The sequence below is a fragment of the Rhamphochromis longiceps genome, linkage group LG15, assembly GCF_057381845.1.
Source record: "Rhamphochromis longiceps isolate RC_006_pf linkage group LG15, R_longiceps_female_GT1.1, whole genome shotgun sequence".
NCBI lineage: Eukaryota > Metazoa > Chordata > Actinopteri > Cichliformes > Cichlidae > Rhamphochromis > Rhamphochromis longiceps.
Window position 1 is genome coordinate 35,297,916 of NC_140571.1, and position 17,282 is coordinate 35,315,197.

Below are 17,282 nucleotides of genomic sequence, written 5' to 3' on the forward strand. Positions count from 1 at the left end.
GTTGCTCTCTGATGCTTCCATCGGAGTGTGAATGTGTGTGAATATTAGAAAGCATTTAAGCTAAAAAAAGAAAAAAAAAAAGGTTCTTGTGTTAAAGGCGTGAATGAGGTGTCTTGTATAAAGCCCTTTGAATGCTAGGAAGAGTAGAAAAGTGCCATATAAAAACCAGTCCAGTGTAAAGTGTTAAGCCACTGGTAGTCAAAGCAGTTTCCCCAACAGTCCTTATAAAAAACAGATTGTTGCTGCTGCTCTCTGGGGTGTCTGACAGTGACTGCAGCACCTTTGGAAGCTACTGCTATTCGAGCACACCGAATACCATGGGTAATTTAGCTTCTTGCTTCCCCCAGCAAAGACAGCTAAACAACTAAACACTGGGCTTATTAAACCCATATTATGTTACTCATGCTTTTCATCTACAAGCATCTGCTAAAGACTTTACATTAATGGACACTCAAAAGTAGCTTCTATCACATTCCCTTCACTGTGTTTGTCACCAGTGAAGTAACCTAACCTGCATGTACCTAACCTAACCTGGGATAAACCTGCAGGAATTGGTTGGTAGAGCCAGAGTAAAGAGCTGAACACAACCTAGTGTGAATCTAATGCTGATCTCCATAAAGTATACAAACATGGAATGGAAAGCTTCCCTCTATTAGCCAATGCCACATAGTGACAATGGGAATAGGTGGAAATCATACAAAATGTGAAAGGAAAAGTGTTTTTATGTATTATTATCCAAAAAGTATTAATTTATTATCAATATTGAAACTTTCACTATGATCTACTGTTCAGTTTGTGAAGATCATTGCTAATTATTTTAAAAATTACTATCATATAGCTTTGAAGTACAGCTATCTCTTTGTTTTATAGTTCTCATGTCAAGGGTAAAAATAGGTAACTAAACATAAACCACTGCATGTGTTTATACATCTCAATGCAAATAAGAATTTTGCAAATACAGCAGTAGCAGGACTGTAGGCAAAGCCAACTCTGTATGACTGTGGAGCAGACGTGTTGATGCTGGAATGTCCCACAGATTGGTATTATGAGCACAAAGATGGACACAACGTACCTACGTCCAGTATAGCACCAGATCTTCTTTTACTTCTGTATAGAATGCTCAGTGCTGGCCCAATAAAAAGATTAACCAGTACTTTGCAGTGTTTTTGTATGTCATTGGAGCTGTCAGTTTGTCTCACCACACTCCAAGTGCTCTGAACAATAGCTGCGCTGATAGTAATGCTGGCAATTTCCCTGTTTTTTGCAGGTCACTGCCAGAGGATTCGCCCCATTGTTGCAGTTTGCCTACACTGCTAAGCTGTTACTCAGCAGAGAAAACATTCAGGAGGTCATCCGCTGTGCTGAATTCCTGCGCATGCACAACCTCGAGGACTCATGCTTTCGCTTCCTGGAAGCTCAGCTGCGCAGTGAGGAGGACGGCTTGCTGCTTTGCCACAAGGTGGCAGGAGAAGCAAATAACTTGGAGGATGAGAACATGCAATCAGAAGCAGAAAGGCCCACCTCCCCCATGGCCCGACATTGTGCAGATGCCCTTACTTCGTGTCGAGACCCTGACAACGATCGGCTAACGATGGCTATGCCTGGTAACTTCACAGATAGCCGGCCAGATTTCGATCGCCATGGAGCATCGGATCTGCCGCGATGCCCCAAGTACCGGAAATACCAGTGGGCTTGCAACAAGCACAATAATGACTCCTCCTCACATACCAGTACCTCAGGTTTTCCAAGCACATTAAAGGAGACCACCATTAGTGGGGCAGTGGCAAATCAGGGCACACTGCCTTTGGCACAGATCAAAGTGGAACCACAGGCAGAGGAAGAGGCCATTCCTTTGTGCCTGTCAGGGGATGAGCAGGACGCCAGGGATACGGATGTCATAATAGCCATGGAGATGGATAACCCTATATCTGTAGAAAGAACCAAGAGACCCAAGTCCCCTTCCTGCCTGCGAGCCTTCTTCAAGAAAGGAGTTGACATCTCCAGTCTGCCCAACACGTCACAGCAGCTATTCGCCAACAGACTTATCTGCCCACAGGACAAAGGAAACTCTCAGGGAGATCATACAAAAGACTTAGGCCCTTTCACTGGGGAGGTGGCTCTATCTGTTGCATCCCCAAAAGAGGTGGATGGTTTTCCTGCTAGTTTGTCCCACAAATCAACTTCCTGCGATGGGGTTTGCAAACAGGAAGTTGAAATCGACCGCCGCAGTGTCATATTTTCCTCAGGGGCTTGCAATCGCCTGGGAAACCCAGCGCATTCCTACCCTGTTGGGAACTCTTTGGAGATTGAGCTCTCTGAGCACATGACAAAGGGGCTGTGGGCTGGAGCTAGCCATTCCCTACCCACCTCCCAGTCCTATTGTCCCAGCACCACTTCTTCTGAGCCCCAAGTCCTGTGCCGCCCTAGGCCCAACACCAGCTGCCCAGTGCCAATCAAAGTATGCCCGCGCTCACCGCCTTGTGAGACTCGCACCAGAACTTCCAGCTCCTGCTCCTCATACTCCTACGCAGAGGATGGCAGCGGAGGGTCTCCCTGCAGCCTGCCCCAGTTTGAGTTTTCTTCTTCGCCATGCTCTAATGTGGCTCGCTGTCTCAATGTGGACCAGCAGGAGCAAAGTGTAGGAGGGGAGGTTGTTTTTAACCAGGTGAGGCCCAAGATCAAATGTGAGCAGTCCTATGGCACCAACTCTAGTGACGAGTCGGGCTCCTTTTCAGAGGGAGACAGCGAGTCCTGCCACGTGCAGGAGCAAGGATCAGAGGTGAGTATAAAACATTGTTTTTCACATCTAACACAGAGTGTAACTATTATACTCAAGTCCACCAACACTAATTATATTGCATTTACCTGCTCTCCATTAGTGGTCATTAAATCATTGTGTAGTAAAAGGAATGTTGCAAGCAAGATTTACAGCAGCACAAACTGTCACGGTAGTGGGTCTGTGACCCAGTGTTTTGTGTGTTTTAGTTGTATTCTTTGATTATTGTTATTCACGGATTTTGGTTCTGCTTGTGTTATATTTCTGTTCCTTTGCCTTTCTCGTGTTCCTCGTCTTGTCACTCTTGTCTCCATGTTCCTTCTGTCTTCCCAGTCAGTCGTGTCTCTGTCTCAGTGTCTAGTCTGCATCTTTGTCCTTGTCTTGTGTTTCCTATTTTACTTTGAAATTCTGTGCCCTATGTCAGTGTATCTAGTTTTGCTTCCCCTTGTCTCGTTATGTCTGATTAGTCTCAGCTGTGTTTCCCTTCTGTTTCCCATTCCCTCTTTACTCCCTTGTATATTTAAGCCTTGTGTTTTCCCTTGCCCTTTGTTGCATTGTACCTTCACCATGCTGTGTTTTTCCTCCGTGCTTCTGGTTCTCTGTTTCCCAGTTTTCTAGTTTGAGCTTCTTGTTTTGAGTTCCTAGTTTAGTTTTCTTGTATTTTATGTTCGAATGTTCTCCAGCAATAAAGCTGCCACCTTTAGTTAATCATTCGGTCTCTGACCTAGACGTGCTTTGATATTATAGATGCATTTTATGCATTTTCAGAGATGTGTGTCATGAGTCTAACATTTAGAGCTGTCATTGGAGTGACATCTTTTATAAGTCATTTTTGGACATCCAATTTTGGTCCACTGAAGAGGTTGTTTTGTAACACCAGGCAAGGTCTTTTTTTCGTTCAACATCTCTTGAAGGTCTAGTGTTGTCGTCTGTACGAATCAGAATCAGAATCAGAATCAGAAAGGGGGTTTATTGCCAAATGTTGAGCAGGTTTACAACATTAGGAAATTGCTGCGGTGCTTCAGTGCAAACATGGTGTCATAAATAGCACTTAAATAGACATGAAAAAAAATAAAAGTAGGGATAAGAATTAAAAGTGCTACGTAGAAAGATATGTGCATGAGATATACATGGGATATATACATGAGAATAAGAATTAAGAGTGCTACGTTGAAAGATATATACATGAGTGCAGGTGGTGATCAGTGCCAAACATGGAATGATGCAGTGAACACAGCGTAGGGTCATGTGTTAGTGGCGGGAACAGTCATATGGTTATTGTTCATGTGTCCAACAGCAGAGGGGAAGAAACTGTTCTTATGGCGAGAGGTTCTGGTGCGAATGGACCGGAGCCTCCTGCCTGAGGGGAGCAGGTCAAACAGACTGTGTCCAGGGTGAGAAGGGTCAGCTGAGATCCGAGCTGCACGCCGCAATGTCCTGGAGGTGTACAGGTCCTGCAAAGATGGGAGTCTGCAGCCAATCACCTTCTCAGCAGAGCGCACAACACGCTGCAGTCTCTGTTTGTCCCTGATAGTGGCTCCAGCGTACCACACGGTGATGGAGGAGGTGAGGATGGACTCGATGATTGCAGTGTAGAACTGCATCATCGTCCGTGTTGGCAGGTTGAATTTCTTCAGCTGCCTCAGGAAGTACATCCTCTGCTGGGCTTTCTTGATGACGGAGGTGATGGTGGGCTCCCACTTCAGGTCCTGGGTGATGGTGGTACCCAGGAAGCGGAATGAGTCCACAGAGGTGATGGGGGTGTCAGTCAGGATGATGGGGGGGAGTGGGGCTGTGTGCTTCCTGAAGTCCACAATAATCTCCACTGTCTTCTGGGCATTCAGCACCAGGTTGTTGTGGCTGCACCAGGACACCAGACGTTCAACCTCCCTCCTGTAGGCAGACTCATCCCCGTCAGAGATGAGCCCAATAACGGTGGTGTCATCTGCGAACTTGATTAGCTTGACAGACTGGTGGGTGGAGGTGCAGCAGTTGGTGTACAGGGAGAAGAGCAGAGGAGAAAGAACACAGCCCTGAGGGGAGCCGGTGCTGATGGTCCGGGAGTCCGAGACATTCTTTCCCAGCCTCACATGCTGCTTCCTGTCCGTCAGGAAGTCAGTGATCCACCGGCAGATGGGATCAGGCACATTCATCTGGGAAAGCTTGTCTCGGAGATGGTCTGGAAGGATGGTGTTGAAGGCAGAGCTGAAGTCCACAAACAGGATCCTGGCGTAGGTTCCTGGGGAGTCCAGATGCTGCAGGATGAAGTGTAGGGCCATGTTGATGGCGTCGTCTACAGACCTGTTGGCTCTATATGCAAACTGCAGGGGGTCCAGGAGGGGGGCCGTGAGGGTCCTGAGATGGGAGAGAACTAGGCGCTCAAAAGACTTCATGACCACAGATGTCAGAGCCACGGGTCTGTAGTCATTTAGTCCAGTGATCCTAGGTTTCTTGGGGACAGGGATTATGGTGGAGGACTTGAAGCAGGCAGGCACATGACATGCCTGCAGTGAGGAGTTGAAAATGCCAGAAAACACTGGGGCCAGCTCGTTTGCACAGTGTCTGAGGGTGGCAGGAGACACGCCGTCTGGGCCGGGAGCTTTCCGAGCATTCAGGTTCTTAAACTGCTTCCTCACATCTGCTTCATGAATATGAAGAGTTGTGGTGGGAGGAGGTGGTGTGAAATCCTCTTTTGTGTGGGGTGAGGAGGGGGGTGTTGTAGGTGAACAGTTTGAAGGTGGTGATGGCTCTATGGAGGGGGGAGAGGTGGGGGAATTAGTGTCCAAAGTGCCTCTATTGTACGACCTCTGTGTACAGGCTAAAGTGTGGCTGTGGACGTCTTTTCAAAGTCAAACAGACTCATTCTAGACGTCATTTTTGTACTGCTTCTATAGGCTCTGTAGTGCCATGTTTCCAGAGGGTGGAGGGCATGTTTTCTGTAAAGAAACAGTTATGTGTAAAGGTGTGATCAGCGGACATCTCCAAGATACGGCAGGCACCTGAGCTAAAAACAAAAGTGAGCAGTTCCACAGTGGGTTTCAAATAGAAATCTCCTCAGCCTCTCACAGGCAGCTTGAAAAATGTGTGTATCAACAAGACTGTTGAGCAGATAGTCCAGTTCATACTGGACTATTAATTAAAATAAACCAGTTAAAGACAAACAGGAAAATGTAAAATAACAACAACAAAGAAACATGGGTACTGAATAATTTAGCAGGCTAACACATAATAAATTGTGTTTGTTTATAAATAATCCATATTCATATGTATCATGTTGATAACAACATTGTTAATATTTGTAAATTAAAAAATATTATATTTACTAATCATGTAAATTCCCTGCATCTATCATGGATGTCCAGATGATGTCCAAAAAAATGGCCTGGTATAAAGTTCAAATGGTTAACGTTATACTGACGTCAAAGTTGGGCCATGGTTGGACGTCCAAATTGTGGACCTGGTTTGGATGTTGTACAGATGTCCAGAATTGGTCGTAGTCCAACAGAACCAATATATAGACAAGTCCGCACATCTAGCCGACGTCCAATGTCTAGTGAGTAACCACCAGTGGTACTAACACTGAGGCAGATTTGAGGGAGTCCATATTCAAAACTAAAGATATTTTGTTTTGCATCTGCTATTAACAAGCACAAGAGCTTCTAAAAGTGCCTGAAAAGCCTTCAGTTGATCCAAAATGCTAGAGTGAGGGTACTGACAGGGACTTGACAGAGAGAGCTTGTTTCTCCCATACTCTGCATTTGCTCCCTGTTTAATCCAGATGAAATTTAAAAGTGCTTGCTCTCAGGGAGGTCTTCCCATTGTTAGGGATTTCTCTGTATTAATGTCTTTACCTATAAGGGGCCTTGAGCCAGTTGCTATTGTGCATCCCCAAAGGCTAAAACTGAATTGTTATTTTGTTGTAGTTTCATTTACGTAAGGACAGAATAGTTTTTTTATAGATCTGTCTGATCTGTAATTTTACCCACTTATATGATATGGTACTGATATGATAACGATAGCGGACAGTAAAGGTTTAGTGAGAGACCCTCACCTGGCCCCCTTTGGCCACACTTCTACCAAGCTTTGCATATTGCAAAGTAATTTCAACCACTACTTTACAATGTCCTGTGTCAGTAAATTTTTAATTGTCTGGGGTTGCAGTGAGTTGGAAGTGAGTAGGTGTGACATTCATGATGGAGCCGTAACACAGCTCAACAGTGCTGACAAGCATAACAGCAAATCCTCTAATCACCCCACCCCATCCCTTCACATCCTCCTCCCTCAGTCTACCAGACTCCTAAATGTAGACAACTGTTGTTTACCCGGTAAAGATCATTCATAGACTCTTTAATTCTCAGAAAAAGTCCAGTCTTGGTGTAATAACATGGAGGAGATTTCCCATCTGAGAGAAAGATAATAAAATCAGTTCTCAGAGAAAAACTTTATGGCCTAAAAATGCTGTTTTTTACAAGCAAAATTTCGATTTTCGCTTTGAATCTTAGATCCACGGTGTGGTCAGGGCCTTTTCCATGTTCTCCTCGTGTTAGCGTGGCTCTGGGTACAGTCCAAAGCCATGCATGTTACGAGTTGGGTTAATTGGTAATTCCAAATTGCTGTTTGGTGTGAATTTGAGTGCAAATGATTGTCTGTCTGTGTTAGGTGAAAACATTGCATCTCCAAAGTGTCTCTTTCTAAATATTTTGTTGTATTGTATTGTATTTATTTATTTATTTTTACCTTTGATTAGTAGCTGTTAATAGCACTAAATTGTATATATCTCAAATAAGCTGTGACACACTCCCCAGACAGCTGGATTGTACAGTCTTTTTGCTCCAGTGTTTGAACTTATGACCTTTTGGCTCCAGGAGGCTCCAAAAGAGCACATGTCTTATGATATGACATTCACTGATATTTGCTTGAAGTGTAGGCAGAATTGGTTTTGTTGAACTTGAGAGCAAAAAGAGAGAGAGAGAGATAGTGGAGTGTTGCCATGGTGATTCATTTCACAGAGCGAGATAGTGCGTTGCAAGGTTTGGAGCTACATGACAGGATTGTGCTTTACTGTGGAAAGAATTTTGTTCTGCTGCACAAACAGAGCTGCGAGATAAAGCAGCTTGGCAGTTATGAGTAGTTAATCACATTCACTGCACGATGCATACCAGCCTCTACCATCAGATTTATGGGCCTTTGAAGGGCCTGCTAAATATGCCACTGTAACATGGGATTAATTTATAGCACTGAGCTATAAAACCAGAAGAACAGCCTAAAAATTACATTTCAATTCCAAATGGTAAATTGGAACATACAGCGTACGGCGTTGTTTAAGTCGCACTACACAACTAGCCACACACCAGTGGCGCTCTGTCACCATCAGAGTAACCAAAGCAAGCAGTTATTATCTAGTGAAATAAAAAAAATCAACATCAATTAAAAATGGCAAAAGTATGAAAAATATCTTGGTTGACCAAATATACAAAGTTTAACCAGCAGTTTCACTACTACTCTGCCTTTTTTTTTTCATTAATAATGTGTCCAGTGTAATAACCACATCACACAGGGCACAATCCATTTATTTCAACTGTGATGTTTGAAATAAATGATCAAGATAATTTTTTAATGTATTTTTAAATACTTTTGAAATCAAGATGTAGGCTTGTCTTTCTGAGCTGATGTCCACATATAACAGCCGCTACAAGCATATCATTTAAGAGATATAATGCATTTCTGTAGACTAAACAGAATACAAACTGTTTAAAGTGAGCTCGATCTTAAACATCTATGACAAAAGTGTCCCAGCTGCCACAGGGCGAGAGGCAGGGTGCACCCCTGACAGTGTTGCCAGCCTCTCACAGGACCACTCACTTTTTCCAGGATCTGGAGAAAAGCCATACAAACACAGGGAGAACATAGCCAGATTCGTAGCATATTTAATAAATGAAATTGTGTCACTGATTGTTGCATTTATTGGCAGCGATCACATTAGTGGTCTTGATTTGAGCTCTTTTGCTGTATGCGTGCCAGAACCACGCGACTAGTCACTAGTTGAGTTAATAAAGAGACCTGAGAATTTCGATCACTCAAATCTATAGCTAATGCTGTGTTGGTTGCCACAGTCCTACTTGCTTATGACAGTGCAGGCAAATCTCCACTAGCAGCACTATCTAAGCTGAGCATGTATCATGCATCTGGCGCAAGCAGCATTAGTACCCCAGTTTGTCTCCTTGTAGCTGTCAGACCTCCAGCTCTGGCTGTGGTGTGGGCGTAAAGCTCATTCTCGCGTATAGTCTGGCCACAGCAGTGCAAATATTGATCTCAGAGCTAGTGGGAGGAATAAGGAAGTAGTCCTGATACATCAGCACATTGATATTTTTTTTCCTGTCAGGCAACACATAAAATAGGACAGGAAATGCACAGACCTTAATATCAGTTCCGCTCCTCTTGCAAAATGCCAAAGAAACTTTACTCTAGTCTAGATATGATGTGGCTGTGGTCTAAATAAAGATTTGCCATTCATAATGTTATCTTTGGAGCTGTTTTTTAGGCGCATGCAATAGTGATACCAGTACATGAATAAGATGCCACATTAAATTTTTGTAACTGGTGCCTTTGTTACCTTACCATCTCCAGGCAATTGTAGGCAGTACATTAGCATCAACTGGAAATAAAGTACTCTTTGGAATTATAGTTTAATGTTGTAATGGAATCAGAAATATGATGGTAAGAACATCTATGTAGGCAAAAATGGGAGAGCCTTGTTTCAACTAGGAGGATGTTTGTTTATTGCTTTCCATGCTTCATACGGGCAATACATCTAAAAACACAGGGCTGTCTGGGACACAGAAATGACTCCAGTGACTCTCGTCTTTGAGGCTTTGCATAGGTCCTGGAAGCACAGAGACATTTAGCATCCAATGGTAAACTGCAGAATTCTTGCAATGTTGACTTGTTAGCCACTGGCAAACCAGTGTTGTGATGTTTTGTACCCACATTCCCAGTAATAGTGTCAAGTACTACAAGGTTTGTTTTTGGATTTTCTGTGATGAAGTTTGACACACTTTTCTTATTTGCCAACCCATTTCTTTATATCTGTTTCCTCTGCAACTCATTATTTTGACAGTTAAATGTCTGATATTGTTTTTAATTTGCAGTGGCACTGCAGAGTGCTCAGAGTGGGGCAGAACAGTTACCAGTGAATGTCTCAACATTATCATGATCTTCATTAAATGCTGACTAATGGCATGCATGGGAAATTCTACTCTACAATCTAATTTATAAGCATGTGAGATGGGATTAATTAAACGCATGCAGAATTATAAACTGCACATTCCAGTATAAAATCCAATTTTAATTTGGATTACATGAGAGGCAAATATTACACGGACTTATGCCAGAGGTATCAACTAGAGACAATTTTAGGAAATTGCTTTATCTTTTAAAGAAACTTCCAGAGCAAATACATTTGTGTAGGAGTAAAGTGAGGGTTGTGGTGGATTCTGCAGGTGGAACGCAGACCACAGTGAACTGTCCCACTGGGGATCATCCATCGAGGTGTCCCACTCAAGCTTGGCTGGCAGGTCTCCTCATGGTACCTGCGTGTTGCTGAAACTAAAGAAATCAAATCAACTTTATCCTATACCATTTTTTTAACTCCCTACACACACACACACACACACACACACACACACACACACACACACACACACACGTTGGGGACATTTTTTTGTTGTATAGTATCTTGCCCATTCACATTTTGACCTGCAAAGTGTAACTGAACAAAGCAGGGACCAAACCACTGAGCTCTCGATAAAATCCAACAAATTGCTCTTCCTCCTGAGCCCCAGTCGTGCCCATGTATTTAATACAGATATTATTATTTCAGTCCAGATCACTACAGCCAAAGAGATTTCTGGAAAAATTAACAACTCACACCAATGAAGAATTCTAATTTTACCTACTGATTGCATTTTAGCGTGTGTAATGTTTCACGTTCACCTGTTAAAAGGGATTTTTTTTCTTCTTACTGTGGTCATTTACTTCATTATAGGAGGTCATCTGAATGTTGGGATTTTCCCACTGATGTTGTTTGGTCTTTACCCGAAAATATAAAGAACCTCGAGGTGGCAGTTGTAATTTGGCACTGTATGAATGAAATTGCATCGAATTGAATCAAATAGCTTAATTGGCAACATCTGTAGTTAGTGGAGACAAAAGGAAATGCAGTTTAATATTACAGGCCAGACAGTAATTGTCTTCTTCTATCATTCTGGCATTGGCACAGAGCTGGTTAACTCTCTAAGAAGTTGGAGGTGTTTATTCAAATGAAGAGCTTCAACATTGCAACATTAAAAAAGTAAATTACCACATCCTGCTTTACACTGAAGGCACTGGCATGAGACTGATACTGATCTGTAGCAAATGTAAAAAACAAAACAAAAAAACAACAGCAATTGTATGGCAGTATTGTTAGGCTGACATGAGTACCCACCTGCTCATTGTTATTTTATTAAATTTTTTTTATCTGCCTCATTTCACATCATTAAAAAGACATTGAGTCATGTTCATCTTGCTGTTTTCATGTTCTGGATTGTTCATATTCAGAGAAGCAGACAGATAGGGTGATGTTGCACTGAAGACAACAGTATAAGCAGTCAGACAAATTTTAGTGCATGGTGTGCAGACGCTCCAAATTTGTGAGAGAACTTGTCTCTTCTCTAGTCGAAAGCATCACATAAGTAATATTTGTATCCTGAATTTGAGACTGGAACATCAATTATTGTTTAACAGCACACGTCGCCCATGCCTGGCACCGCACCGCTGCTGATAACAGATGAGCCCTACTTTTCACTCTGTACCCCATTTCCAGCATAATGACCCAGAGAAGTAGACTAAGGGTGGGGAGGAGAGCTGCAAAGAAATGTAAATCCAGAGCAGTTGGCTGTGAATTTATGACCATGGCTGAAGCGTACTCTGTCATCCCGGCTGTGCTGCTGAACTCGTTAGTGCGGTGGAGTGGTTATATTTATCCATCCCCTGTGTACTAGTGAGTAGTCGAGAAAGAAAGTATTACAAGGTCATGGCATCCCCTTCCCTCTTGTTCTTCTTCGCCTGTTTTGGCCAAAGATCCTAGAGTAATCAGCACACGGTCCAAAGACATGAATGTCAGGTTAATTATTGAGTCTACATACAAAGAACATAGAAAAATTCACTAAATCGTTAAATTAGGCTTGTAGTTTAAATAGCTTGTGTGCCACATAGAAATATCAGTCCGTTCCACATTATGGTACATAATCCTTCTAATCATAGACGAGGAGTCATCTTGCCCTTGGCTTTGTGTGAACCTGGCTGCTCCTGATGTTTCATAGGTCTGTCTGTTTTTGTCTTTGAGGCGTTGTCGTGCCCTGGAGGAGCACACAGAGCTGAGTGTGGCCTTGAAAGCTTGCGTTATTATTTATTCATGTGTCTGCATGCAGATGTCGAGTCGAGATGAGGGTCCCTGGCAGCTCAGAGGGCTGTACCTCTAATGAGGAAACTCAAACCTTTTTCCTCTCCTAGAGACAGACTGAGATCTAAATTTGCTCTTCAGTGAGAAGTCATTTTGATTCTGTCATGGGTAGGCACAGTGCTTTATCCCCCTGAGTGCAGCACTTGCACCAGGTGATGCCTCAGCCACCGCTGTACACAATCTGGTGGAGAAACAGAGGTGAGCTGCCTCTGCCGTACCTCTGTCTGTAGTCATCTAAGTGTCCAAAGGTCTCAAGGGAGCATCTGCCGAGCCCCATTGGCCAAGTATAGTAGAAGCATGGAGCTGCATCTCTATCTAGTCTCTTCCTCCTTTGTTTGACTTTGTTCTTCCTGTGCTCCACTGAGGAAGCCACAGAGAGAGAAAGGGAAGGGGAGAGGAGAAAGGGAGAGCTGCAACTCCTCTCATCCCTGCCAAGCTCTCTGGCTGTCTTCCTCTGGCTCTTTGTTATGCCTCTTCTCTTTCCCTCACTGCCTAAAGCTACAGCTCTCTGGTGCAGACAGATACCACTGGGGTGGATCTGCCTGTGATATGCTTATTGTAAGGTCTGCCATCACCTAAGAGAGAGAGGCTGCCTTATTGTTGCTCTCCAGACTGAGAGAAAGAGAATAAACAGATACAACCTTGATTTCTTGTCATATCAGCGACCAAGCTTCTGGTGGCTTTCTGGATTTGATTCTCCTGGCCTATTTAAAGATCTATTTAGCACATTAATTCTTTTGTTCAGCAGCATAAGAGGACTGCTGCTAAGTAGTGCAGATACTCATGCACCCACAGTTCACCTGATACTGATTTAGATCAGGTTGACAAGTCACTGCCCCTCTCAATCTGTCAAACTGGCACACTTCCAGGTACTAGGGGACAGATGGAGGGGGACTCTTTTCTTGGATCACCTTTGCCCCATCTGCTGAGGATGTGCTGTGTGTTAAATATGAGGCACAGAGAGCTGAAATCTCACCAAGTCGCTTATTCTCAGGCGTGTGGAGTGGGGCTTTTTTGCCATCTTGTGGTCAGATTTAGAAACTGTCTGACAGCAAGCAAACCCAGAGAGAGAATCGTTTACCTGGTAGATTAATTTCAAAATTACCAGTAAATTAAAATGTAATCCTTCATTAATCTCGTGATGTGTAACAAAAGCCAAGTTTTAAGATATTAATAAAGATTTTATTGTTAACTGTTGTGGGGTTTAAATTACGTTCAATTTTAAAATTTTGAAACTGTTTTTTTTTTTAAATCATTAAAGAAAATAAACAGTGCAAAGTTAGGAACTACACGATATATATTATTTTGTAGTTCTAACATACGTAAACATTAAAGGCATTCTTCCGCATTTTTGTATTGTTTTTTTACTTTATTTTTATAAACTTTTTCAAAGAGAAAGTAAACGTCAGTCACATCAGTCAAATAACTATACAGAAGGTTTACGGTTCATTTGTGTCCACCTTTGGTTTATTTATTTATTGTTCATTCGTTTTTTGTTTGTTTGTTTTTGATATTCAGAGGGTTCTCATAAGTCATATCAAAAGACAAGTCTCTCAAGAGGGAAAGGCAATATTCTTATCCAGAAACTCATTGCCAGCCCCTAAGTAGAACAAGATGGTGATAGTATTCATAATGAACAAACAAGCGGAAGTTAGTTTTTTAAGTATTCTGTCCCAGACTGGTATGATATCCAAGTACTTTCACGTACTTGCAGTCTTAAGTCTCCTGAGGAAGCAGTCCGGTGTTCCATGTTAACCGTAAACTATGTAATACTATACATTTAGGTGAAGAAATACCCATCTATGCATTTTTACTGGTAAACTGTGTCAAATGCCACCCAGTGGAATTATCATGCTTTTCTTTCAGCTTTTAAGTTATTGGATTCTTTCTACTAGATGCCTGAAGATGTTGCAGTGGAGATAGATAAGTTCTTGGAAGCTTTTATTTCCAGTCCCAATAAAGACTGGAAAGGTATATTTATTTATCTTTGATCTAAATACTGTCACGGTCTGCGGAGGCAGACCGTGCGGGAATGTGTATGGTGGACCCAGGTGCGAACACAAGCGAGGATGCAGGAGTGGATTTAAACAAAAGCGAGCCTTTTATTATGGCTGATGAAAGGAACAAAACAGAGTGAAGGCAGCATATGAGTAGTAGCTCAACAGAAACCTAAACTGGACAAACTATGGAAAGGCTATGGCTGGAAATACGGAACACAGGGGGTGGGAACACAGACGACGCGACACAGACTGTATGAAACACAGAGACTAAATACACATGAGGGATGATCAGGGGAAGTGGATGCACACGGGGAACACAGGTGACACTGATAATCATAACAAGACACGGCAGGAGTGAACGTAACACTGATGGGAGATGGGCAAAGTAAAACAGGAAGTACACAGAGGTTCAAACAGGAGGAGAGAGAGCACGGGGAGAACGCAGACATAACGGGCTGGGGAAAACATAGAATAAAACACAAAGAGAGACGAGGGCTCATAAATACACAGAGGGGCACACAGGGGGTAAGAGTCACGAAGGGAAAACACATAAGGAACAACGTAACAGATCAACCCAGGAAGCATGGCCTAAATAAAGAACAAAATACAAAAATACATGAAAACTAAGAATACTGGGCCCACATGGCCCAGGACCATGACAAATACTTCACAATTAGGGTTACACCAGTGAGTCAAAATGCACAGCTGTGCTTCTCTGTGCTAATCCTCCATGCAAAGCACAGACATCCCCCCTGTATCCGTATGTAGCCCTAATGCCTGAAATTTAATCCTTGATTCTTGCTCTCCCCAAATGAAAACAGCAGTCGCCTCAAGATGCTTAATATTCAAGGTAAAGACCCTACAATAACAGAAAGGACGCATTTCTCCTTTAATTATTGCTGATAAGCGGTTTATTAGCTAATCATGATTTAAAAAAGAAATATTAGTGTAGGCAATGTATTCATTTTTACCTCAAAGCCATAAAAGGCTAATGAGTTATTGTTGTCACCCTGCTGGGTGGACAGCGTGGGCACCTAATTCTGTGAATGCAATGACCTGAGAACAACGTAACATCATCTATTATAGGTGCATCTACAAAAAAATCTTACACAAGTTCAAAACTAAATAAATAAGAGTCAAAGGTCAGAGGTCAAGTTTTTTGAAAATCTTATGATTGTAATAACTCAACTTCAAATTGATACCATAGTTGCATTTACTAAAACTCCTGGACACGTTCAAATCTCAGTGATCTTGACCTCAAGGTCAGGGTAAGTTTTCCGAAAACCTTGTGAGTGTGATAACTTGAGAACAAGGCGACATAGAATTCTGAAATTAATACCATAGATATGGCTAATAGGAGGCTGAGGAGTAGCACTGACAGTGTCTAGTATGGTCTATGAAACCATGGGAAGTACAGCAGAAAATGTTGGCTATTCTCGTTCTTTCTTTGTGATCATGTTCTTTGACATTACATTACAATCATCGAACCTTCTTGATTGGTGTGTCAGTTAGACACAGGGAACACTCACTTAGTGTCTTTGTTTCTTTGAAATCCCCGTAACTTCTACTTGATGTGGCTCTATCAGCACTGGCGTGATGTCAAATCTTCTGTTTCCCAGGAGTGATATCTCAGTTTCCCCGTAGTTGTAGTTTTTACGTTGCTCTTAACGCCTAGACAATCTGAAGGTACTCCCCTCTTTTTCATTTTTTCCTCCATTGGCTCAGGTGTGCCAATGTAAATGAAAAAACACTCTGAGCCCTAGCATCTGGGAACAGAGTCCGTTTTCTTTAAGTGGTTTTTTTTATGCTGGTATGAGTCTTTCTTTTCATGAGATTTGGTCAGGTACTCTTGATCCACAAACTTTCTTCTCCCATTTTGTAGAGTCTTGGCTTTTTTGCTATTCTTTGGTTTTATATTCCAGGAAATAGGCACAGACAGACACTGGTTTGGAGCCTTAGGGTGGTTTGGGTCCCAGTGACTGGCATCAGGACTGAACACCAAGTATCATGACTTCTAGTCTATCCAGTAAATCCAGGTCCAGCTTTTATTACACCTACACATTTTTGTTTACCCAGCCTTATATTATCGCATCAAGCTACAGTAAGATCCACCATAGCACAGATACTGATCTTAGTATATCACAAGAAAACATAACATGCAAATACAACTGATTTCTTTTTTTTTTTTCCCCTTTTTTGAACATGTATTATATGTGTATGTGTTGCTTTCAGTGATTTATAGATCAAGGACTTATTTACTTGTATTACATATCTTGTTAGGGCTTGATGTGATCGGGTCCAGGTAGACAAGCATTGCGGGAGCTCCTGTACCCAGATATGCGCTCCAGCATGTAGTTTTGTGGTTTCAGTACAACAAAGATTTGGTATCTTTGTTGTACTGAAACCTCTGGCATCATTGGCATGCCGCTTTCTTTGCTTGCAATTTGTTCTAGGGGTCACTCTTGGATTGTAGGTATTTCACTGGTCTTTGTTGTCCTCTCTGGGTTTTGTGCATATCCAATTTGTAGTTTAAACTGTCTTTTTAGCTGAAGCATTGGTCTGGGGGCTTTGAGGACTTGCTGTGACATGCTGAAAATCCAATGATTCTGCAAACTTCTCATGAGCTGTAGCGTGCCCTGTTGTCACTTCAAACTGTTTTTGGGAGGTCATGTCTGCCAAATACTCCCTTTATTTTGGGAACGAGAGCAGCTCCGGCGATGTCATCTTTGGATTTTTCGACACCCAACATCCAGAAAAATATTATAAACAACTAAAGCTCACTGCTGCACATTGAGGATTCTGATTGTTTCTTTGGTTAAAGAAGCAATTGTTATTGCAACTAGATGAGGTCATGACCAAGAATGACCAAGCTAAGAGAAGGAAACACTGCTGATGGCTAACTAACTGGACATAGTGATAGTGGACAAGCAGAGGACCAGTGACAGATCTAACTATACCAAGTGATAGAAACATCAAGTTGCTCTAGTTTGGATCCCATCTGAGA

General features: G+C 42.4%; 1 protein-coding gene across 3 annotated transcripts in view; it reads left to right on the top strand.

Annotated features, from left to right (window-relative positions):
• The window catches only part of bach2b (BACH transcriptional regulator 2b), a 101,937-nt gene that overhangs the window by 73,068 nt on the left and 11,587 nt on the right, over window positions 1–17,282 (top strand). For all 3 annotated transcript variants that reach the window (XM_085383236.1, XM_085383237.1, XM_085383238.1), the window contains one exon: window positions 1,268–2,779. In XM_085383236.1, coding sequence (XP_085239362.1) covers window positions 1,268–2,779 — 1,512 coding nt within the window. The remainder of the gene's footprint in view (window positions 1–1,267; window positions 2,780–17,282) is intronic.